The sequence below is a fragment of the Aricia agestis genome, chromosome Z (genome assembly GCF_905147365.1).
Source record: "Aricia agestis chromosome Z, ilAriAges1.1, whole genome shotgun sequence".
Lineage (NCBI taxonomy): Eukaryota > Metazoa > Arthropoda > Insecta > Lepidoptera > Lycaenidae > Aricia > Aricia agestis.
In genome coordinates, this window is record NC_056428.1 from 7,056,652 (window position 1) to 7,082,898 (window position 26,247).

At 35.7% G+C, this 26,247-nt stretch overlaps 1 protein-coding gene across 3 annotated transcripts; it reads left to right on the top strand.

Moving 5' to 3' along the window:
• The first annotated feature begins 385 nt into the window (after positions 1-385).
• On the top strand, positions 386-25,252 carry LOC121739033 (probable helicase senataxin). 3 transcript variants are annotated; one of them, XM_042131346.1, is made up of 17 exons: positions 386-449; positions 634-847; positions 1,591-2,635; positions 2,860-3,688; positions 4,002-4,162; positions 4,367-4,501; positions 7,854-8,098; positions 11,039-11,147; positions 11,970-12,125; positions 13,495-13,631; positions 14,121-14,240; positions 16,746-16,885; positions 17,078-17,222; positions 17,693-17,936; positions 20,300-20,459; positions 21,473-21,656; positions 24,745-25,252. In XM_042131346.1, the coding sequence occupies exons 2-17, from the start codon at positions 665-667 to the stop codon at positions 24,907-24,909; spliced, it is 4,158 nt and encodes a 1,385-aa protein (XP_041987280.1). In that variant the 5' UTR covers positions 386-449; positions 634-664; the 3' UTR covers positions 24,910-25,252. The 3 variants fall into 3 exon arrangements, with proteins under 3 accessions (XP_041987280.1, XP_041987282.1, XP_041987281.1); XM_042131348.1 differs by lacking the exon at positions 386-449 and adding an exon at positions 460-537; XM_042131347.1 differs by lacking the exon at positions 386-449 and having other exon boundaries at positions 560-847.
• The last annotated feature ends 995 nt before the right edge of the window (positions 25,253-26,247 follow it).

Genomic DNA, 26,247 nt, shown 5'->3' on the forward strand with positions numbered 1-26,247 from the left:
ACCCCTAGGATGGATCAGCTTGGGCATTCTAAATTATTATACTTACATCAATGATATTTTGACTTACATAATCAATGATATTCTACTTATACGTTACGTCCATAATACGTCGAAAAATTAGACCGATATATCGATATTTTTTACGGAATACGGAATACGGAACCATAAAAATGATCAAGGAGCTCGCGAAAATGCTGATTCTATTAAGATTGGACGCTATTGCAGAAATAGTGTACATTCATCGTATCCATTTGTGAAATTCCCATTCATAATGAACAGATTTTTTTTTTTATAATTTGTGGGGGGATTTTTCTTGAAATCCCGAATTTTGGGGGGATTTCGGGGAACACTTGGGGAGAAACCAAAAAGTTGGCCGTCTGGCAACACTGACCGAGTCAGCCATTTTTAAAAGAAGAAGAAGCTTGAATAGGTCAGTTGAGCCGAATTTTGTAAGTTTGGAATTTTGTTTTGTGCTATCGTTGGTCGTTACAAAAATAATCATAAAAGCCGGCCTATTTTTTGCAATTATTCAATAAAGTAAACTATACAAACAAGTATATTAAACGTTTATGTGTCTAAAAGTTTAATAACCAAATTATGTTACATCAAACAAAATATTAGTTTTCTTTGTAGCGTTTGCAGTTGAAACACACAAAATATCGCTATGGCCAGGTGGAAATTACTTCGTCAGGATTATGGGAATGAAGAGTATGAATTTTTCGAGGGCAACGAAGTTTCTGTTGGAAGGGATCCTAGCAATACAATCGCGCTCAAAAGTTTGGTCATATCTAGAAACCATTGTTTAATAAACTTTAAAAAAGACGAAGTTTTGATAACTGATTTAAAGGTATGTTTATTTAGCCACAACCTAATCTCTTAAGGTCTGAGAACAATTACCTACAATACATCTACGCAAGATAAATCTGACATTTCCAGAACATTTGACACAAATCTATTGAATTAGTAGTTTAGGCTGTATGATGAAACAAACACATACAATTAGTGAACTAAACTGGAAAAATCGTTGTGAACCTTCGTATTGGCTTTGCTTTTTATTGATGGCTAATTTATTTGTTTAGTTTGATACCACTTACCAGACAATGGGAAGAATACAGTGGGGGGCAAGACCTAAATTTGATGTGGGCAAGATAAATCCTGGGAGCCCCTAAAATATATTATTTTGCCAGGTCCTATAATAGATGACACAAGAATAAGAACATTTTTCCAGAGGACATCAAAACTTGTAAATCGTAAAAAAAACGCCCAAAGGGTGCAAGGACCATGCGGCATAGGTGGGCATGGGCCATGCCCACGCCTGACGCCGCCTCTGGAAGAATATATTATACTTTTTTTATTACAACATTACACACTTGTCCATGACTCAGTATACCATGTAAACTTTTTGGTTACTCATAGAGATTTAAACTTGCAACCCAGCTTGAGCACCACACACTCACCCATGCTACAGAATTTGTCAAATAATATGTTTTTTTAAAACCCTAAAGTAAATTAGCATCTCAAGATTCAAAGCATCTAGTATACTAAAAACTTCTTGTGCTTGTTTTGTAATAAATATTTTGCTTATTTCAGAGTGCCAATGGTGTGTATGTGGGAAAACATAAAATAACTCCAAATGTCCCGTTTTCTGTTAATGATTCTGATATAATTGGCTTTGGTTGGACATATGGTGTGCAAGGAAATATTCAAGACAATCAAAAGTATATGTATAAACTCATAAAAGATAGAAAACTAGCTGAAAAAATTAAGTTTGAAAAACTTGATGAACTAGAAATCATTGAAGCTGAAATAGAAAATTTAAAAAAGGGCAAAAGTTCACACCAAAGAAGCAGGTCCCCAGTACTTGAAACAAGGCAACCTTTAAAGAGAAAATTGCAACATAAATCTAAAGATAACAAGGAAAATATCTCATCAAAGACCAATGAGACTAAATGGTATAGAGAAGAAGGTAGTATTGTGGTCATTTCAGATTATGAAGGTGATGAGAATAAAAAAGAAGTTGAAGGAGTTTGTGCGAAGAAAATCAAAAGTGAGCCAGATGTAGATGATAATGCATGCCTATCAACTAAAATTGATAATGAGAAGAATGAAAATTTTGGCTATGAGGCCTTTGATATCAAACAAGAATACTTGGGCTATGATGATGAAGCAATTGTAATAGAGAGTGATGAAGATAGTGAATCTGAGAAATGGTTTATGAGACTGTCGCAGAGTTCCCCTGGAAAACCTTTTGAAAAGATCAAGGAGAGACTGAAAACTCCAAGGAAAGATAGCTCATACAGTCAGCTGGAAGATTTCTTTTTTGATGATGATGATCCAGGTAAGAAACAAAGAAGTGAAAGTGATGAAGATGAAATAATGGATGACTTAATCACAATACCACAATCTCCACCTGATGACAACAGGACAGAAGTAGATAGCAGTCTAAATCTCCTAACAGAGCAGGTTAGAATCCCACTTGTTGAGGATAGAACTGATTTAGGAAAAGATTCAGTCCCTACAGATATTCGAGCTGAGGCAGTTTCTGCTGCACTTTCAACTAATGATGTGAAAAAAATTCAAATTATTGAACCGCTTGAACAACAAGGCAGGAGAAAAACACATACTGGGGCAGAAAGTAAGTAGATATTTAAAAATGTTGCATACCAACTATTTTCATATTTACATTTCATTTCAAATGCATATTACCATAAGTAAATATTAGGTTGGTATAAATAATAACCTTCCTTTTTTAAAGTTTGTTCAAATTTCATAAAAATTGGTTCAGTATTTTAAAGATTCATAGTTTTTATTTGTAATATTTGCAAGAATATTTTTCATAATTTAAATTTGTAATTTTAGGTAAAACTAAAACATCATTGAAATCTACTCATCATTCAAGGAGTAAAAAGTCTTCAAAGAGGAGCTCATCTACCAGAAGAAGCATATCTAACTCACAGAAAGAGGAAAGAAAAAAGAGGCTCAAAGACTTGGCAAACAAAGGAAAAGATGAAACTAAATCTGACAAAAACAAAGACAATGCCAACAAACCAATTATAAATGTTAAAGTAACTTCATCAAATAGAGGTGCTTTCTTGACTAATGAAGATATTTCTGTTATGCCAGTGGCTAAGAAGGACACATCAACCAAACATAAACATCATGCAGAAAGTCACAGTCATGAAGCACAAAGAAAAGATGAATCCTCTAAAGTGAACAAATTAAAGAAAAATGAACTTCCTAAATCAAAATCAAGTCCTCACAGTGTATCGTCGCCTCGAAATGAAACACAACAAGATCAAAGAAAATCACAGTCAGCTACAAAAAATGAAAAATTAGGAAAAGCCTATGAGCAGTCTAAAAAACCAGTATCTGTTGTTGAACCCTCACCAAGGGAGCCCATGAAGAAGAAAGTAAGATTCTCAGATACATTACATACAATTCATGAGTTTGAAATTGAACCCGGGAATAGAATGAAGAAAACGAGCTCTGCTAAGACTGCTCTCTTGGACAGAGTACCCAAAATGCCTGTGTACTCTTTAAAAAATGTTATCCTAATGAAAATTCTTCGGTGGAACTCTCAATGGCTGAGTGAGCAAGCCAACATAGTGGAACCTCCGCCTATTCTGGGTCACAGCAATCTGCCTCTGGCCCTCTTCCATTCCTTTGAAAGTCATGAACAATATGTTGGGTAAGTAATAAGTATACAACTATATAGGGTGTTGTTAAGGTATAATAAGACTGCCAAGTCTAGAATATTATCAATTCATTTTGAATCATGTTCCTAAATAAACACAATTTGTTCCTTTGTTATTCCCCTCGTAATTTGTGACATTACCTACACTGGATTATGAAAGTAAGTAAACTAGAAAAAGATTTTGTGCGGCATACATGATACTTGTAACAATTAAATAACAAAATAAAAAAGCCTCACAAAGTTTTGACTATTTACATTAATTAATTAAAATACAAAATGCATATCAATAATGTATTTAAAATTTTAGTATGGTTGGAGATTTACTCTTGATGGAAATTTGGGAGTGTCTGTCTCAGGCTTACTTGAAGGAACGGGACAACAACAACACCATACCGTTCCAGATCGAGTCTCTTCCACCAGTGCCCCCACAGGAGCGATATTTTGAACTAATTAATATTAATGTAAATGGTGAGTGTGTATATTTTAAATATCTTGTTATGTCCTCAAATAAAGTATTTTAAAGTTTAAACTAGTTGCAATTACATATGGTCAGGCCAAAGGTAGTATTAAAAAGGAGTATATGAAATTCTACCGTATTTTTGTCCCTGTAGGCAATTGCGAATTGTTACATATTTTTTTTGGTATGAAAACTTTTGTATATTATAATTTCAGTTTCATTCCCTTCGTCAAATACAAAGCTATTGCCAAGAGTTGGAGAGATACTGACTATAGAGTTTGGTCCGGAAAATAACAAAACATGTAGGTTTTTCTATGTACACAATATAAGGACGCTCCCGTCGCCCCCAAGTGAGTATTTATTCATTCACTAAAAAAGTTATAAGCTATAGCAGTACTATAATGATAAACTGATTCATGATAGTTCCAAGTTTATCTCATTATTATTGTAATACTATATCATCCGGTAACTGCATTAACAGTACAATGGTGATAAACTGAGTCATCATAGTTCAAAGCTTATCTTATTTTTAAAAGCTTTTATTTAACTTGCTCTGTATGTATGTAAGTATGTATGTTCGGGTGAAATTTTGGAACTCAATTTTGAAGCAGTTGTATTTAACCGATTGAGCTGAAATTTTGCATACATGTTTAGTTTGGATGACAATGCACGATATGATATGTGACATTACTCTAAATCCAATGTGGCCGACCATCCAAGATGGCGAAGTAGCTATTTTCTATGCAATCCTACAATATGGATATTAAATGAAAGGTCTTTTTAAGAGTAACTCGAAAACGAATATACTATGTCATTCTACATCCAATATGGCGGCTCATCACAGATAGGGGAATAGTTATTCTTAATGCACTTCTGCAATATGGGTATCAAATGAAAGGGCTCATCGAGAGTAACTCGAAAACGAATGTAATGTCATTCTACATCCAAAATGGCGGGTCATCTAAGATACGGGAGTATTCTTTTTAATGCACTTCTGCAGAATGGGTATCAAATGAAAGGGCTCATTGAGAGTAACTCGGAAACGAATGTAATGTCATTCTACATCCAATATTGCTGCTCATCCAAGATAGGGGAATAGTTATTTTTAATGCACTTCTGCATGCAATATGGGTAATAGAGTCAAGTCGTATCGTCTCGAGTCGTGTCGTCGTGAAGTATCGTGTTGTGTCGTGTCGTGAAGTGACGTGACGTGACGTGTCGTGTCGTGTCGTATCGGGTCTTAAAACCCGGTTAAATAAAAAAATAAATGTCTTCTTAAAAAATTAAACTATTAAGTTATAACCTCAATATATTATACAACTTGCATGATAATAAAATCTTGTCGCGAGCCTTAACAATATGTCATCTGTATTTAAAAAAGGGATATTATTAAATGCACATCAGAATAATTTTTCAGCACACTAGGTAACTCCGCTAATTAACTGGATGCATACCAGAAAAACTAATTCTGATCAAAAATAACAATTGATTGACTGAACAAGTCCTTCAAAAAAAACTTAAACGTCATACAAAACGAGACGACCTTTATAGCCGAATTCACACCAAAAATATGGTTCATACATCGGATATATATTATTTGTAAAACGAAAATTTAAATTGTTTATCAAACATACTATAACTTGCAATCTAAATTGGACAATCTTACAACGAAATTTCTAAAACTGATATCGAATGGTGCATCACAATAAAATAAATTTCTATTATCAAAACAAGTCTACACACACACACACACACACACACACACACACACACACACACACACACACACACACACACACACAACACAGCGCGGTAATGATATTTAATAATTGTAGTAACTTTGTTTTTATTTTTAATTAAGATACTATTCTGGTGATCTGCAGGACAGGCTCAGCCTAGTGCAGACAGTTTCTTCAACTTTTGAAAAAAAAATTTTTTTCTGGCTTCATACTAATCTGACCACCTCATCATAAGAAAATCATTATAACTTCTAAACTATCTGACTTAGAGCATTGAAGTAAAAGAATTTTAGAAGATGAAAACTTCCTCTATCTATTTAAAATAAAAAAGAACCAGTTTAATCTGCTAGATTTTCCACAAAAAGCCATTAATAAAAAATATACATTTTTCTTTTCTTAAACTTGGAGTTTTCTATGTTTAATTCCACGAAATTTATAACATATTGCCTATGTAAGCGTAGTGTCCACAAATTCAGCTATCAAATGAGACCGTTTTTATCTTCATAGGATATTTACATGTGAAGTACTGCTCAGATTAGTATGAAAGCCCGAGAAAAATTAAAATGGCTGCCATTTTACAACCGTGAGAGAGAGAAAAAATGTTAGAGCCAATTTGTCGATAAAATATGCCATATATCATGACATTAAAGGATTGGACACCGGTGTCGGGACACATTGTATATATATATCTCTTCGTGCGCGAGTCCGACTCGGACTTGGCCGATTATTTATTTGTATTTTTTTACTAATTGGACTCGCTCATGAATACACATACCGTTATAGAGCAAAATAGGCGGAAAATTGTGATTTTTGTATGGGAGCCCCCCTTAATTTTTTATTTTATTATAATATTATTATTAATTATTGAGGAACACATATAATTAAGACCTTGGTGAAAATTTCAAGTGCCTACCTGTTGCCGTTGTTGAGATAGAGCAAAAGCGTGAATCAATATTTTTCGAAACTTTGAATGCCTATAAAATCAAAACTATTAGGTATTTTTGACTGCAACAAAAACTAGTGTATACAGGCTTTACTGTGACAAAATTTCAAGCAAATTGGCATACCTAGTAACATTCTCCATTTATTATTATTTGTCATGCAACTACATACTGTAGTACGGGAGCCCTAGAATATTTTTTTTATTACTATCAAGCAAATTTTTTGTGAGCAGCTTCATTTGATAAGACGAACAACATTTTTATCTGCGAAAAATCTTGAAAGTGGTAACTAAGAGAGATAGAAAGGATTTCATACTTTGACTTGATGGTCCTAAAATATGGATTGTTCTATTTGTAGGACAATTTTACTATTAAATTAAATAACTATTAACCTAGCAATATACAAAAAATCAGCTTGTTAGAGTTCCGTTTTAGGGTTCAGTAGTCAACCAAGTTTTGTTGATTACAGAACCCTATAACCGAACCCTAACGAGCAGATTTTTTATATATTGATAGATTAATAGTAACATTGTCCTAGAAATAAAACAGTCCATATTTTAGGACCATCCTTTCTATCTCTGTTAGCTACCACTTTCGAGATTTTTCGCAAATAAAATTGTTGTTCGTCTTATCAAAATGAAGCTACTCACAAAAAATTTGCTTGATAGTAATAAAAAAAAATTGTTCTAGGGCTCCCGTACTACTGTATTAATTTCCGTAAAAATATGACATGTGGGTGCAACCAAAACATAATATAATATAATAATACAGGGTGCAATTAAACCTCCCTGCCAAATTTTTTCCAGTGCTTAGGTGTCACTAGGAGAGTCCATTTAACCAAAAAAAAATTGGGTACTATTTTTTTTTTCTATGAGTGATTATAAAAGAAAAAATACGTGTATTTTTATTTTTAACAAGGATAAATATATCAAAATTTGAAAGGAAGGTTAAATTGCACCCTGTATATATATTATGTATAAAAAATGAGAGCCAAAATTAATGTCCTTTTATTTTATTTTTAGACAACAAATTCTCCTACTTCAGTATATCCCTGCACGGTATATTTACGGAGAAAATGAAATTCTTAAGGACCGGAGAGCTAATGAAGGGGAAGAAATTGGCGTACATTAATAAGGAGCTGTCTCTATTTGAAGCTATGGAAAACCTAGCGAGGTCCGACTTGTGTGAAGCTATACTGAAGCCCGAACCGTATCACTTCCCATCCATACCTAACAATCCGTCACCTGAAATTTTAAATGAGTCTAAAGTAAGTCGAGTTCTCTACTAGCGGTTGACTGGGTTGGGTTACTGAGCGGACTTAGGGCGGAGCAGACGCGCAGCAAATACGTCACGGATATGCAACGTTTTCATCACGTGTTTGCAACGAGTTTACAAAGCACAGGACGTTGCTATATCGTTGCGCGTTCGCAACGTATTCGCTGCGTGCCCGACCTGCCACAAAGCCGCTCACCAACCGACAATATAATCAGGCTTTTACTGTCTATTGTTTGTGCGTTTTATGATGATATGCGTGACACATTATAACTGACAATAGTAGGGAAGTTACCTAACAAAAATTAATCGATAGTTGAAAAATATCGAATCACATCGTAAAGGAATTGCAATCGAAATTATCGATTTCGTACTCACATTTCAGTGGTGCCGGCGATTTAAAATGGCCGCCCTTTTTTATCGATTTGATTTCGATTCAACAGAGTCAATCTCTATTGACATAAGTTCCGTTTCATGCATATGAAATTTTTGAAATGTTTTCGTAACAATAATTTTATACTCCTATTTCACAGTTAATATTTATAATTTTTATTAATAAGTTAGCATTTCTCATCTTTTCATTTTTATTCATTTACAATTATAGGAAACACTTGTTTTTGTAGATGGAATATAATTTATTACATTTAGATTTTTTTTGTTTTCTTGTAAAAAAACCCGTAGCAAGGAACATGAAAACTGTCACCCATATCATCTTAGAACGCATAAACTATAATAACATAACATACAACCCTGTCTTGTTACATACAACATATCTACAAAACAGTGCTTTCTTAGTTTACAAAATCATCGTGTACTTATTAACAAACCAATGAACTTTGTTGAAACCTTAAATCTTATATATTATATAAAACTAGCTGTTGCCCGCGACTTCGTCCGCGTGGACTTTAGTTTATAGCGCGCGGTGTCAACAAAATTTGTGTCAAATTTAAAAACTTTTTAAAACCCTGGTAACTGGTACCCCTCTTAGGGCCGCGCTACACCGGAATGGCAGCGCTGCAGAAAATGCTCGCCTCGCCGCTGCCATTCCGGTGTAGCGCGGCCCTTAATTAATCAAAATACCCAAAAACAGCTGTGCAGTGTGCACATAATCTATACTAATATTATAAATGCGAAAGTATCTCTGTCTGTTTGTCAGTCTCGCTTTCACGCCAAACGCCAAAACTACCGAACCGATTGTAATGAAATTTTGTATACAGATATTCTAAAGCCTGAGAAAGGACATAGGCTACTTTTTTACTGGAAAAAAGGGTTGTCAGGGGGTGAAAATGCGTAAATTTGTTCAAATTAAGTTAGTTCCAAAAATTCATAATAGATGGCGCCGTGTGTCTTCTATATCGCGCTGACGCTTGCTCTAAAGTCTTTCTATAAGAGGTGGTATCATCTTATATTTAAGTTTTGATTTTTTCGATTGTTATATCTATTCTACGGTATTAAATAACTCAGTACTTTATCTGTGCAGTGACGTAACCTTAAACCTATCAATGATAAATAGTTTATGGGTAAAGTTGTGTAATTGGGGGGCTAAATAAGCTTTAAAATTTGGCATAAATATAAAGTTTAATATAAAAAGATGAAATGCTTATTGTGTGCACACTGCACAGCTGTATTGATTTAAGGGGTACCAGGTTTTTTTTTATAAAAGCTTTTGACACCAATTTTGTTGACATCGTGCTTTATAAACTGAAGTCCACGCGGACGAAGTCGCGGGTAACAGCTAGTAACTAATAAGTATGATTAGTTCTATGTTACAATGAAGTAAAAAAATAAAACGCCATCTGTTTTCATATATTAGAATTAAAATGTTGATTGCATTGATATATTTTCTGGATGGAATATAGGCCAACACGGTACACAACTCCTTTATTTTAGAGCGCCTTCTGTTGTCAACTTGTCACATATAATTAGAAATGCAGTAGGAGTTCTATAAGATAAGATAGATTGATTATTATTATACCAAGTGATAATATTATTAAACATAATATTCTAACGTATTAAAAACTATAAACAAAAACATAATAACTAATAAGTATGATTAGTTCTGTTACAATGAAGTAAAAAATAAAACGCCATCTGTTGAATCGTATTAGAACTAAAATGTTCATTGCATCGATACATTTCTAGATTTTTTATAATATTATACATAAAATATATTTAAGATTTTTGAAATTTTATTTTAATACACATCCAAGACCCAGGAACATTGAAAACTTTTTGTTCCGCCTGCGGGACTCGAACCCAGGACACCCGGGATGAGCGCTGGCCACGCGCAATGCGAATTCATTTTCATCGATATTTTCATGGAAATAAGATATTTTCCCACATCAAAATGTAGCCTATGTCCTTTCTCAGACTCTAGAATAACTGTGTACAAAATTTCATTGCAATCGGTTCAGTAGTTTTGGCGTGAAAGCGAGACAGACAGACAGAGATACTTTCGCATTTATAATATTAGTATGGATAATACTCAAAGGTGACTGACTGATTGACATAGTGATCTATCAACGCACAGCCCAAACCACTGGACGGATCGGGCTGATATTTGGCATGCAGGTAGATGTTATTACGTAGGCATCCGCTAAGAAAGGATTTTGATAAATTCCAACCCCAAGGGGTTCAAATAGGGGATGAAAGTTTGTATATAATAATTAATATATAATAATTATAAAAACTTAACGCGAGTGAAGCAGCGGGCAAAAGCTCGTTATCTATATAGCTTTAAATCTAATAAACATTAGCATTTATAATAAAAATATAACCTAGATATTGGAACTTCTCGTGGCCTCGTGCGAGTTTCTTACGCCGGTTCTTCTCGCCGGGTTACCGAAACGTTGGAAGGCACTAAGTAGGACATTCTTAAATAATTAGTTGATGCTTAGAACAAAATAATTCATTTCATATCGTCTTTTTTTCCTAGTGGACTATGAACCTGAATCCCAGTCAGAAGTTGGCGGTGTGGTCGTCGGTGAGTGCCGCGCTCGGCCACAAACCGAGCATACAGATGGTGCAAGGCCCGCCGGGAACAGGTGAATTACATATTATAGTTTGTGCGTTTTAAGATGATATGGGTGTTTTGTTTTTGTAGATGGAATTTATTACATTTTGATTTTTTTTTGTTTTCTTGTAAAAAAAACCCGTAGCAAGGAATATGAAAACTGTCACGCATATCATCTTAAAACGCACAAACTATAATGTGTACAACTTATACTCCAGTAAACTATCGACCTAGGAAAAAAAAATCGTATAGAGCGGAAAATATGTGGAGAAGTTAAAAACGCCATTATTAAGAAACCTCAAAAGTCCCAGTCGATTCCCATTGTAAAAAAATATTAATATTCAAAAGTGCGAAACTAAGGTTTTCGTTTATGAGTAAACTAGCGACCCGCCCCGGCTTCGCACGGGTACAAAATATTATAACCTATGTGCCACTGAAGAAATGATTAAGATCGATCCAGTAGTATTAATTTATTTTCATTACTGCCCACGGCCCACATTGGGCGGTACCACCGCAAACGGAACGTCCCGCAATTTTTAAATTTGTAATATCTTCGAAAATATTACTACATTATTATAGTTTACAATACTGTCGTCAAAATAGAAACTAAGCTCGTATGTATATTTTTAGCGTTGGCTAAATAATGTTTGTCAGGTCAGCTAGTAATATTTAACTAAGTGGCTGTTTCACCACTCCCCGATAAATACCGAATAGGTTATCCCCAACTTAACTTGACAGATTGAATGTCAGATAAGTTGAGGATAGCCTATCCGGCACTTATCAGGAAGTGGTGAAACAGGCCCCAAGTATGCAATCCAAATAGATAGGTCATGGTAATGCGTGTATGTTACAGGCAAGTCGAGCGTGATATGCGCGATGGTGATGTCGTATATGTACGGGGCGTCTGGCGCACGGCTCGCCAACCGGGGCAAGATCCTAATCTGTGCCACTAGCAACGCCGCCGTCGACGAGCTCGTTATACGCCTTCTTAATATTAGGAAAGATCTCAGTAAGTGTTGTAACACACCAAGCACCGCACAAAGGGCCAGGGGCCGTACCACAGAACCGTTTGGAGATTGAAACAGTTGTACGAGAATGTCTCGGCCTACTGTAACAGACGTGAAGTGACGTTATTAGAGTAGGACGCGCCATTCTCGTTCGATTGTTTGAGTCTCAAAACGGTTTCGTAGTGGGCCTCCTGAATCGTGCTATCGAAGTTTCTTAGATTGGCAATACATATGCAATATGACGTCATTTCAGTCCCCCAACTGAGGGGAGCTCTGGCCTGACCGAGCATACAGCCAGCTCGGAAGATAATGAACATTGGTACGAAATGAAGTGTATATATATATATATATATATATATATATATATACAATGTGTCCCGACACCGGTGACCGATCCTTTAATGTCATGATCTATGGCATATTTTATCGACAAATTGGCTCTCAAATTTTTTCTCTCACTCACGGTTGTAAAATGGCAGCCATTTTAGTTTTTCCCAGGCTTTCACACTAATCTGACCAATACTTCTCATGTAAATATCCTATGAAGATGTATTTTTTAATTAATGGCTTTTTGTGGAAAATCTAGCGCATTAAACTGATTCCTTTTTGTTTTAAAAAGATAGAGGAGGTTTTCATCTTACATAAATTCTTTATTTCGAGGTCGGTGCTGTTAGAGTAGCGTCGAATCTTAGGCTGCGTCCCCATCAGACACGGCACGACGCCGCCACCGTGTTACGGCAACGACGCCGCCACCGTGATACGGTACGGTGCCGCACCGTGACACGGTGCAGCGTACGGTGCACTGCGCTTTCTGGTGAAACTTCCGAACAAAATTTGTGTCCAAACTTAAACGAGACATAATATGAAAATACATATCAAAGTCGCGTAATGCAAATATTGTCATGAATACCGAGGAAATTTTATCTATAATAAATAATATATAAAATTTCCTCGGTTTCTTTTTAACCGACTTCAAAAAATATTTAATGATTCTTTTTCAATCTTCGTCTTAGTAACAACAAGAGAATATTTTTTTCTCGTTCGAGCGCAAATATCGACTGAATAGGGACGCACAGTACGCGGCGCCGTACCGTATCACGGTGGCGGCGTCGTGCCGTAACACGGTGCCGGCGCCGCGCCGTGTCTGATGGGGACAGAGCCTTAGTCGCCGGGCTGCGTACCCTAACATCTTTTCGAGGGCAACTCCTAAAAATCAGCGGTGGGACCCCTAATCTCCCACTGATTTGGACGTCGAGAAAAGAAAAACTGGCTGTGACAATACGAACGGACAGACAGACATGACGGATCTATAAGGGTTCTGGGTTTTTGCCATTTGGCTACGGAAAGTTTAAAAAATGTTTGTGTTTCCAGCGGACAGGTTCCGCCTGGTGCGCGTGGGGCGGTGGGAGGCGATGAACGCGCGCGCGCGCACCGTCAGCTCGCAGGAGCTGGCGCAGCGCGACGCAAGAGCGCACGCCCCCACACACAGCGCCGCGCTTGACACTGAGGTTTTTTTAAATATATTTTTTTTTTCTTTTTTCGGATTGGTTATAGAATAACGCTTTCTGAAAAGTCAACGATGCCTAAAAACCTATGAAGCTGGCATCAACACTAACGAGCGCGCTCAGATACAATAAATATTTTAGCTGAAATTCACACAATAAACTCCATAAATTTTATGATATATATAATATAACTCTTCACTGCATTACTTTAAAGCAGGGGTCGGCAAGTAATTTTGGGTGAGGTCCGGATACTGTGGGAAAACTTTAACGAGGTCCAGACAAAACACACTTGTCCTATGTCGCTTAAAAATATTATTTTAATTAATTAAAGTTTATAAGTATTTCTTATCTATGTACTAATTGATACTTGCTATAAAATACATAACAATATTTCGAACGAACAGAGTACGAAGGTAAGTAATAAAACCCTCAAAAAATTTGATTAATAAAAAAAAAAAGTTACTTAGCATGAACTAATATGGTGTTTCCCAGATCGCGTACCAGATCGCCAAGATCAACATGTGGAACACCAACCTGCGGGAGGCGAAGGACCCCGAGCGCGTCGCCTACTGCCAGGGGAAAGTGACTCATTACACCACCAGACTGACTATGGTGAGTCTGATTGGAGGTGTGAAATAACAAAGCTAACTCAAATACTGATTTTGAAAAAAAAAGTTTTATTTCTATTAGATGTCAAAGATGCGTTTTGAAAGTGACAATTTGGCAGATCGAAAGCGTTGAAACCATAGACTTAATATATACGTAATTCGTAAAGACCACCTGACAACCCGAAAATGCGTGACCATTTTCGATCTGTCAATGTGTGCGTGTGCTAGTGATGTATATTTTACTATCGATAGTATAGTATTTTACTATCGATAGTATAGTATTTTGCTATCGATAGTATAGTCCGTTTGAGTTATTTTACCAGAGTTTCTATAAGAAATAAATAATATGCAACTTTGACAGATTTGTATTTCAAATTAGGTATCATAAATTTTAATTGGCAAAGAAAGGTGACGATTGAAAAGTAGATACACATTTTCTTTTGGAATGATTTTTCAATCGTCGGATATGTTATGACATGAGGTTCTTATAAATCGTAAATAATATACACATAACACATTATAAAGTTACTTATTTATTACTCAGGTAAAATCTATCTGGTAAATCAGTCCTTACATTGAAAGTAAACGTTGAAAGTAAACAACACACATAGTATATTATATTTTATTCGTAAATTAAATACATATCATAAAATATCATAATATTTTTATTATAATTATTTTTAACCGACTTCCAAACAGGAGGAGTCTAGACGTTCGGCTGTGGATATATTTTTTATGTATGTTCAACGATTACTCCGCCGTTTATGAACCGATTTTCAAATTTTTTCTTTTGTTGTACATTGTATTGTTCCGAGTAGGTATCATGTTCACAAAAGTGGTGGTCTGGTGATGGAAACCATGAGAAATCGAGGTGACTCCTTGATATTCAAATGGGAACATATTATGGTCCCAGAAAACGTTCAAAATCTTTCGATTAATAAATTTAAATAAGTAGTCAAAGAACGTTTTGTGCCAAAGCCTATTATAAGGTCAATGATTTCATAAACGATGGCACATCTTGGGAATGCTGAATGACTGCTTGCAAGGCTACTTCTACATGACTTACAATTATTATGTATCTATCTATGTTTACATTGTTTAATTTTTATTTACAGCATTGTAAATTTTATTTTAAAAGATTTTTTTTTCTCACTTTTTTTGGTAAAAAGTGGGCCCCGTGCGAGTTTCTTACGCCGGTTCTTCTCGTCGGCTTAGTTCCCGAACCGGTGGTAGGCTGGTGCCTACCACCGGTTCGGGAACTAAGCATTCTGAAAATATATTTTATTTTAGATTTGTTCAGAAATAAAGCAATTTTGATTTTGATTTTTTAAAACACCAACTGTAGGTATAGAAAACCTTAAGGACAGCTAAAAAGAGTAAAATTATCATTTTTTAAACAAAAAATTAAAACCGACTTCCAAGGTAATGACAATTCTTATTCTGTACTCAGTATTAATTCTGTTCTCAATCTTCATTATTTGCAATCGGTACCAGCTAACCTAATCGCCAGTTCTCTGACAGAATAGGTATAACTGCAACTTATATACTTAGGACTGGTACCGACTTCAAAATTATGAAGATTGAGTACAGAATAAGGATTATTTAATACTTTTTAGTTCATTTAAGTATAATCTTAAATGAACTAAAAAGCAATAATTGCTTATAATTGCTTATTTTTAATAATTGCTTCAGTAACAAGTGCATCAGTATGTCAAACTTACTGGCATAAATAAAGTTGGGATAGCTCCTTTAACCAAAATAGTATTTATTCTACTTTTTCTTTAAAAAATTTCAATGAAATGTTTGCTACATATTGTTGAATTTTTCTTGGGATTCCAACCAGCACGCCCAATTAATTTCAGCCATTTTCCTCTTATTAGAGGATCTTAAGGGAATCTGTAAAACAAATGATTATGATATATAAATATAAACCTTCCTCTAGTTTTAGAGTCAGAGTGACTATATTATATTATAGTAGTTATATTATATTAGCTATATTATAATATACTATTAGTTAAAATAAGATAATATGTCCTTTTTAGTCCGGCCGCACATTATCCGAATTTGTGATCACTAAAATTCGGACGCCCCGCCCCGCTCGTACATTTTGACACGTCAGAAATTCTTTTAGTATGATGGGTCTACAACAAAATGTATGAACAGAGTGCGTTCCGCCGGGCGTCCGAATTTTTCTGATCAGAAATTTCGGATAATGTGCGACCGGGCTTAGGTGATAAATATAAAGGTAAATTTTAGTTTTTAATTTTAGTTTTATGTTATTGTAAAATATCGATAAGCATATCGATAAATTTGATTCAAGCACTAGCGTATATGTAAAAATTACAATAATGAAACAATAAGATTATAATGGCCATACAAATACAAACCAGCGCTAGATTGTTACCATAATAGTGTAAACATGCACTGGAATGCACTAGAATGTAATTCAGTCAATTCCCGTAGCCGTTGAGTAATAAAAAACACGCATCTTCCTCATTGTCGTGTACAGCTGCAGTCGGGGGGCGGTGGTGGCGTGTCGGGGGCGGAGCCGCGCCGCGACCAGCTGCAGCAGTCCGAGCGCCGCATCATTGAGTGCGCGGACGTCGTCGTCACCACACTATCTAGCGCCATCTCGCCCAAGATGAAAGGGTATGTTGAGACAATACATACGAGACAACTAGCGGGCCCAACAGACGTTGTCCTGTCGTGTAGCTACAATCGGGGGGCAGCGGTGTATATGCGGGAATCGAACCCACGACCTCAAAGTCAAGAGCCACGCTCTGAACCACTGAACCATGGAGGCGTTACATTACGTAGTAATTAAAATGCAAAGTATTTCAGTATCAAGGAGCGTGTGGCGTTATGTATCGTGGACGAGGCGGGTCAGGCGATCGAGCCCGAGGCGCTCGTGCCACTGACACTGGGAGTAGCGAGACTCACGCTCGTCGGCGACCCGCAGCAGCTGCCCGGATACATATGCTCGCAGGTATACCTCGCACACCACCGGTGGACAATGAGCGCATTATGATATACAGTCTGTCAAGAAAGAGTCGACGCAGATCAAAATTTTCTAAACGTAATCACGTTCAAACGGCTATTTTTTCTCTTTAAATGTTATCACCTTGACACATTTTTATCTCGATTTAATAAGGTTTACTTTTTATGTGATTTCAAAATTGTGTTCACAGTCTACTCTGTTTTGACTATATCTACTTATATAATTTCTCCGATCACAGATTTTAGAAATAAAAGTATATATTATATAGCACGCGTCACCTAATCTTGACGCTCGCCACTCTGCGCCGAAATTTGTTTATCGCACGAGAATCGCCTCTGTCCTTTACCGTCTCTCGATGCAAATTTTATCTAAATCGGTCCATCTGTTTTAGCATGAAGGCATACTGGCAGTCAGACAAATTTTCACATTACAGTATTAATAAGGCTTGAAACTTACAGCGAGCGAAGAAACACGGCCTCGGCGAGAGTCTCTTCTCGCGGCTGTCGTCAGTGGCGGAGCTGTGGGAGCGGAGCCCCGTGGTGTTACTGGACCGACAGTACCGCATGCACCCCGCCATAGCCGACTACCCCAACCGCGCGTTCTACGGCGGCCGCATACAGACCCCGCCCCGCGGTCCGCCCGCCGACCTCCCGGTGCCGCCCTACTGTGTCGTTGATGTCGCCAGCGGGGATAGGGGACAAGGTACAAATGTTGCACTGTTACAGGCAGACGGGGGACCTACGTAGTTTGGTCGCGTTATGTCAAACCCAGCCAACAGATCACAATATATAACATTAAATTGACATGAAAATGAATATATCCGGGGAGGAGGACACGGAGGTGTCAACCGAACACATAAAAGATTATAACATAAAAATGGCTATAAAAGACAGGAACGATAAAGTCCTAAGCCACATGGCGGGTAGATTCGATACAGAACGATATCTCTTTAACACCCTAGAAACTCCACCCAGCTTGAGTGACCCGTCTCCACCAAGCCAATGTCACAACATCTAAAGGCAAAGGGTGGAGCAGCATAAAATCTAAGGAAATCGGAAAATGTCGGATCTAGTAGTCGCCACGCCGACTGGGACCTCACCGTTCAAAACATTAATATTATTATTATAAAATGTATATAATGTATGTTAATTTATTATATGTATAATATATTATAGTCTATTCTATTAAGTATATAGTTTTTTTTTTTAATTATATTAAGTATATATAATAATATATATATATATATATATATATATATATATATATATATATATATATATATATATATATATATATATATATATATATATATATATATATATATATATATATATATATATATATATATATATCTCCGGGGAAGCTTCAAGATAACTCCAGTGTCCGACAAACTGAGGCGAGAGGCGCTTAAGATGGTATGGCCACATTATGCGCAGATACGACAACTACATTGTCAAAAAGGCGTTAAGTCTCCCAGAAGCTAAGAGAGCCAGAGGCAGACCACCAGCCACATGGTGGACCAGTATGACCAAAGCACTAGCTGTAAATAAATTGCCTAAATCGACAACCCAAGATAGAATTTCTTGGCGCAAATGTACTAGGAGAGCCGACCCTACGTAAAGTGGGAATGAGCTAAGAAGAAGAACAAGAAAAATTGACATGATCCGACCAAATTACGTGGCCGTCTGTCAACTATGCCTATGAATCATTTTCTCGATGGTACATAATCTTATACATAAAATTCTCGTGTCACAATGTTAGTTACCGTACTCCTCCGAAACGGCTTTACTGATTATTACCAAATTTTATATGCATATTCAGTAGGTCTGAGAATCGGCTACTGGCTACTTTTTATATTGACAAGTGCAATTATTGTTAAATAAATTAAAGTAAATTATTATTACAACTCGAGACCGACGGGATAGCCGCAATGGTCGTTATCATGGTGACATACATATGCAGTAGTCACTTGAAAAAAATAATATGGGCGAAATACTTTATATGGCAAAACGACGTTTGCCGGGACAACTTGTATATTGGTAAAAATATATAAATTACATAATGTGTATACAGGTCGCACAGTGTGATAAAAACCTCGATTTTGTTTCACCGCGTTTTTCTGTCAAAATACTGTAGTTGATAGCTATATAAACATTAGAGTAAATCTCCAAGATCGATATTCTTTGTAGTTATTTTATTAAAGAGTGTCAAAGTTGGCGTTTTTCCGGGTCATACATTTGCATAAAAATATAATTAAAAAAACTAATCAAGTAACATTAATTTTGTTTATACTAATTGAATAAGCATTTAATACTTTACTTTTTCTCCAAATATTTTGGTTAACCTACTGTGATCAAGTAGGGAGATATTAACTTATTTATTAATTTTAGTTTTTCATTTTTAATTTCGCGATTAGACGGAATTAGAAAAAGTTTTAAGCATGAAACGTTAGTGTGAGTAATCCTTTATCAATGTTATTAAAAATCACGCTCTAATAACCTCTGTGTCAGAAGTTATATTCAATTCAAATTTTTTTAAATAAAAATTCGGAATTTTTTGTACCTAGGGTTGTTTTACTGTTTTACTTTTTTAAGTTTTTATGTTGCATTTTTTTTATGTTTAGCGAATTTGTAATTTGTCGCCAACAAACTGCTGCGCAGTTTGGCAAATTTCAATGTACTTATATTGTAAAATGTTAATTTACTCTGAATAAATAAAAAAAAAAGACAGACAGTTGGACAGACAGACATCGAAGTCTTTGTAATAGGGTCCTGTTTTTACCCTTTGGGTACGGAACCCTAAAAAGTACACAATAAAGAAAATTAATGATCTATCAGTCAATCAACTGGTTAGACGTTCAGTTTCGCGTCAATCTTACCAGACTGATGGACTAAACTGATGATAAACTGGGCGTGTAACTTACGTCTGCCAGCTGTAAAACAAAAGAAATTAATTTATTTTTACTTGACACTGGCGATGGTTAAAAAGCCGAGCGCCATATTATGAAAAAAAAAAACATGAATTTATAAATGATGACACTGGCACTAATCAAGTCTCTATTATAGCGGCATCTGGCGCTAACGAGACGGAGGCGTGGGGCGTGGCGCGCGTGGCGAGCGCGCTGGCGGTGGCGGTGCGTGCGCGCAGGCTCAGCGTCGCCGTCATCACGCCGTACGCCGCGCAGCGGGATATGCTGCTGCGGTGTCTCAGAGATCTGAACGACGGGTATATAGATATAACTTTTTATCGCTCACATCATGGAATTATAAGTAGACTTTTAAATAAAATGTTACATTTATATATTCATAATTGATATTGATCTAAACAATGTCAATAAACTGTTAAATATAAACAGGCTAGGCCCAGCTGTCTGCTCTGCTAGCTTTTTAAGGTTTACTTTCATAGGTCTAATCCTAATGAATGCCTTTGCCACTGCTGAATTATTTACCCATGTTGTTGTATTGGTAAATGTCACTCAGCATAACGCGACGGACTTAGCGATTAGGTAGCAAGGCTATTAGTTGGGGAGGGCAAGAGGGGATTTCGGGACTAGCTCGAGCGTGTCAGATTAAGCTTGTATAGGCTTCCGACATGTGTCTAGTCATCATGGTATAGAAATCACATATTTTCTCACGTAGTGGGTTAATTATTATTATTTTTAATATTGAAATGTCATCGGATTTGTCAGATTAAGATAGAGGATGTTAAGTATACGCCGAAGAAGCTTTTATATAAAGCACTGACGATTCAAAGGTTAGGTAAGCCTGTAGGGACATTTTAAAATCTAAAAATATAAAGCTTCATATTTTCCTAACTAAGCTTCGCAGATATTTTATTTTGCACTAAACTAAAGGATTTAATAATAACTGACCGAAATAAGCAATTTTCTGAATATATTTTCTCAAAACTTTAAAATGGCCACAGTTTCTGAACCTACCGCTAAAATAAAAAACGCTCTTATTATTTTTTTATCAGTTTTACCTAATGTGAAAAACCTACTAGGTCTCTATGACGCTCGAGTGACTACAAAATTAGCACCTTCCCCTCCCCTACTATATAGGGAATGGTTCGCAACCACGGTGCTGCGCACTGGTGTTGCTAATCCGAATTGATTATTATTTACTAGACGTATAGTTCCCTCACATTATTTTTTATTACAAAAAAAATTCTGCTCTCTGCACTGGTGTCACAAATCCGAAATAATTTTTCTCTCACAAAATAATATAATATGTTCACAGGAGACCAGTCGACATCGAGGTGAACACGGTGGACAGTTTCCAAGGTCAGGAGCGCGACGTGGTGCTGGTATCGCTGGCTCGCTCGCAAGGCGCGGGTTTCATCGCCGACGCCGGCCGCATGTGCGTGATGCTGACGCGCGCTAAACACGCGCTGATCGTGTGTCTCAACCCTATGGCGCTAGTGGTCAGTTTTTTTTATTAAGTGACAACGTCTAATAAGTTAACTCGATACTACGGGCTGCTTAGAAGGAAAAGATGACGTCATTGTCCCGTTACGCTCATTGTCGCGTTCCGCAAGCGAGAACGCGGCACGTACGAGAGAGAGACATGATCGGCTCGAGCGACTGTAATGTTTGACGTTGTCACGTCAAACTACCGTCCGTAAACCGACTTTACAGACAACCAATTTTTTCATTTTTATTAATGTTATTAAATGTGAAGAAATAATCCCAAAGTAATAAACCGGTCTAAGGGCGTTCGCTGCGTTGAGCGTGTGCGGCCGCGACGGTCACCCGTCTCGTAGCGGCCAGTATAATTTCGATCGGGCGGGTGTACAGTCGATACCTATGGATTTTTTATTGATATATAGCCAACAAACGACGACGACGTACAAAGGCGTCAGCCAATCAGTCCATTTGTCACGTCTAGATTGTTGCGTGCACCGGTGCCCGCCCCGCGGGCGACAGGTCCGCGGGGCGGGCACCGCTGCATGCGCGGCGTGCGATGGCTGAACCGCCTCACGCAGCTCTGCTCTATGGGATGACATGAAACAAGCACGCTTCGCGGGTGGCCGCGCCGGGCGCACGCTTAACGCGTTCGCAGTTAATTATAGTTTGTGCGTTTTAACACTAGAAAGACCGGAATTCTGAACTTCCTAGAAAGACCAAGAGCGGTCAAATGACCCATCATATGTTTTTAAAATTTTTGTGTGTCTTACTATTTTGTTTTTGCATTTTATTGATCATGTAATTATTTATAAATGTAAGTAAATTAAATTATAGAACAAATATTCAAGAAAATTATTTTAAAAAGCATTTTATAGACCTGCTACTGATATAATGACATTATAATGACTCCACAAAATGTATTGGTTCTGTTCCTGTATTTGAGCATAAAACACAGGTTTTTTTTAGATTTTATATTTTCTCATTTTAGCAATATAATGGTAAAGTTACTCTTATCACTTATGTACAGTAATTCACGTCTAGAAGCCATGAACATCTTGATAAAAATACCCTATTGGAGGACAAAACTATTATTTTTTCGTGTCGTATTTTTGGTCCCAATATAAAAATCTTTTATCACTAAAGCTAAAAAAGCACAAAAAATATGCTTTAGAAATGAAATATACTTAAAATTAGCATAAATATAACAATTTTTATCATATTTTCATATAACTACAATTCGCAACCTTTAGTTTATTATTTGCTTCGTTTGTGTAGGTACAACAAAAAATAAAATTAACTCAGCATAAATATTTTATTGAAATTCGAACTGCTAATAAACCCTGGCTGTGTTAGGTCAACTCAGGCAACAATACTATGAAAATTGACACAGATTTTTGTAGTAACGTTGATAATTTTCAAAACACAGGGTTTCATTAGGCAAAAAACTTGAAATACGTTACAATATCAAAACAGGCACGGCAAAAAGTTTTATTTGGGCACATACTATATTTTAAATATATTACCATTATTTTTACATATAAAAATTTAAAATTTTTGACCATTTATGTAAATAAAAGTATTTATTCAACTTTTGTCCTATGAGTCATTGACAAGTCTATTTCAGTTGAGTTTTTTTATAAATTTTAAATCAAATTTCAAATACAATACACAAACAAAACATAATGATATTAAAACATTTGAAACAAAAATAAAACTTGCAAGAAAAACCCACTTTCTTTAGAAATTGTATTCAAGCGGTCAATTGACCGCTGTGGTCTTTCTAGGTAGGTTGTTATTTAAAACTTATAATTATTACGCAATCATTAAAAATACGTTATTACAATTTAAACAATCGAAAATTATTAAATGTCACGAGAGGAAAACGAATTTCACGCAACGGTAACAAAAATATCGCAAATTAAAAACGAAAATGCGGTCATTTGACCGCTCCGGTCTTTCTAGTGTTAAGATGATATGGGTGACAGTTTTCATATTCCTTGCTACGGGTTTTTTTTACAAGAAAACAAAAAAAAAACAAAATGTAATAAACTATATTCCATCTACAAAAACAAATATTTCCTATTATTGTAAATGAATAAAAATGAAAGGTGCTAAAAAAAAGGGCGGCCATCCTAAATAGGCTACTTGACCTATATTCAATTTCATTGAACAAATGCATATTTCTAGTAGAACTTGGCCTAGGAAACCGTATTTCACCCTTATCATCAAATAAAAGTTTATGATTGATAAATAAAGTCGATTTGAAAATATGATTTTATGAAAATAGGATTTGTACTGACGAAAACGCTTTTGCGGAACTTCCGATTTGGATGTGACGTCATCAGACTCCTAATTTAATATCTTTTATTTATCGCGCTCGTTATATGTAAGTTTATTTGTACATAAATAATAAGAATAAGCCTAGAAAGATTTTTAAAATATATTTTCTTGAATAATTCAAATAAAACATTAGTTTTATATATTATCTCCATTTATTGTAGACGGGAAAAGAAATGGCCAAAACTTTTCTCCAAAAGTTTTCAACATTACAAATGATATCTAATTTCTTATTGAATTATTTTATAATTTTTGGGCACTTTTAGACTCGTACATTTAGCACATAAAAAAATTTCAATAAAAAGAATTTAAAATACAAAACGTATGACGTCACACTATGGCGGACAGTGTTTTCGGCGCCATATAATATGAGGCATATTTTTCAATCAACATTTTTATGGGTTTCTACTGTGTAAAATGTTTGTGAAAATGAATGATAAAGAAGCGATTAGCATGAAGAAAAAAATTAGGTCAAGTAGCCTATTGCCGGCATCACTGAAATGTCAGTATGAAATCGATAATTTCGATTGCAATTCCTTTACGAAGTGATTCGATATTTTTAAATTATCGATTAATTTTTGTTAGGTAACTTCCCTACTATTGTCAATTATGTGTCACGCATATCATCATAAAACGCACAAACTATAATATCTTGAGTATGGTTGGTCTTAAGATAAGAAATATTTTAGATCTTATATAGAAATTAACGAGGCCTTAAATTTTTTCAAACGGTATTTTAAATAAATTTTATCGGCTTTTTCCTTTCAGAGAAATCAGCAATGGCGAACACTGATTGAAGATGCACAAAGACGAAAAGTATTCACTTGTCTTCCAAAAAGAATTACCGCGTCGGCGGAAAGTATCCCTAACGAACAAATACTAGAATGTATAACAAAGTTAAAACCAAAATCATTACATACTTTAGACCAGTAGTCAGTCAGTATTCAGTATTTTTATTAATATTGAAGAATGTTAAAATTTTGTTATGTTAAATTCGTTTTGTAATTTATAAGTTTAACAGATCTTGACTGTGTTGTCTGTTGTATTGCTTTACATTATCTAAATGAAGCGTCGAATCACTCGGAAACTTAATTTTTCCATTTGTAAATAATCATATTATATGAAAGTAATAAGGGATCACTAGGAAATTTTAAACATTATTATTATGCACCCCCAGCGCGTACGATCGATTGATCTTCGTCGTCCGCTTTTTGGATCATCATAATTATAGACTGCTAGTAGATATTATGCAAATAGAGGTATTCCACAAAAATTATTCTTCTTATTATAAAAAGTTTCTGTCTTAATGTCCCCGTATAGTCGAGAAAACTTTATTTTGCATGTGCTAGCAGTAGGCAGCTCGAGTTTACAAACAGAATAGCGGGGAATAGAGACACATTTTCTGTCAGCAATGTGCGCAGATCCTTAGGGTGAAGCCAAACGAGCGTAATTTGTGAGTTGTGAGTCGCAGAATTTCGGCTGGCAGAAATTCTGCTGCATTCAGTTTCATACAAAAGTCCTGTTTGATTCACATGAGCGTAATTTTGTGAGTCATGATTTGTATGAAAAGATATTTACGCGGCAGAAATTCTGCGATTCACGACTCACAAAATTACGCTCGTTTGGCTTCACCCTTACTCTGTATATTTTTAAAGACAATATTATTTTTTCTTGTTTGAATGCTCTCTACTAATATATTTATTTGTAAGGGCACCAATATATAATACGTTGGGTAAGACAAAAATAATTTACGATTAATTTTTTCAGAAACGGATAAATAAGGAATTGTTTGAAAAACATTTTAAAATTAGAGAACACGTTAGCTTTCTTGACATATTTTATTTAACCTACAAGTCACTATAATATTATTACAATACATACATGATTATATTATTGTACGAAAGCTTACCCGCACGGAGCTAATACAAAGAGGAGGTGTGGTAATCAAATTTCCTTATGAAACGACGCGTGACAATTTGCGGGGTGAGGGGGTGTCATGCTTCGCCCACTTTTCAATATTTCATCTATCGGCTAAAAGCAAAACTACTAGTAAGCTAGTAACATCAACTTCGACCTAAGGGTCGATCTTGATGTTACTACGTAGTTCAGCAATCTTCATTTCATTTAAATCAAAAATAATATGATATTTTGTGGAATATAATGTTTTACATTTAAAAGATCAACTTTCAACTCAATGTATTTGTAACCAAATTTTTGCAGGACGCAACAAACTGGTGTATGTACGTATTTAACGTAATTATATGTATTATG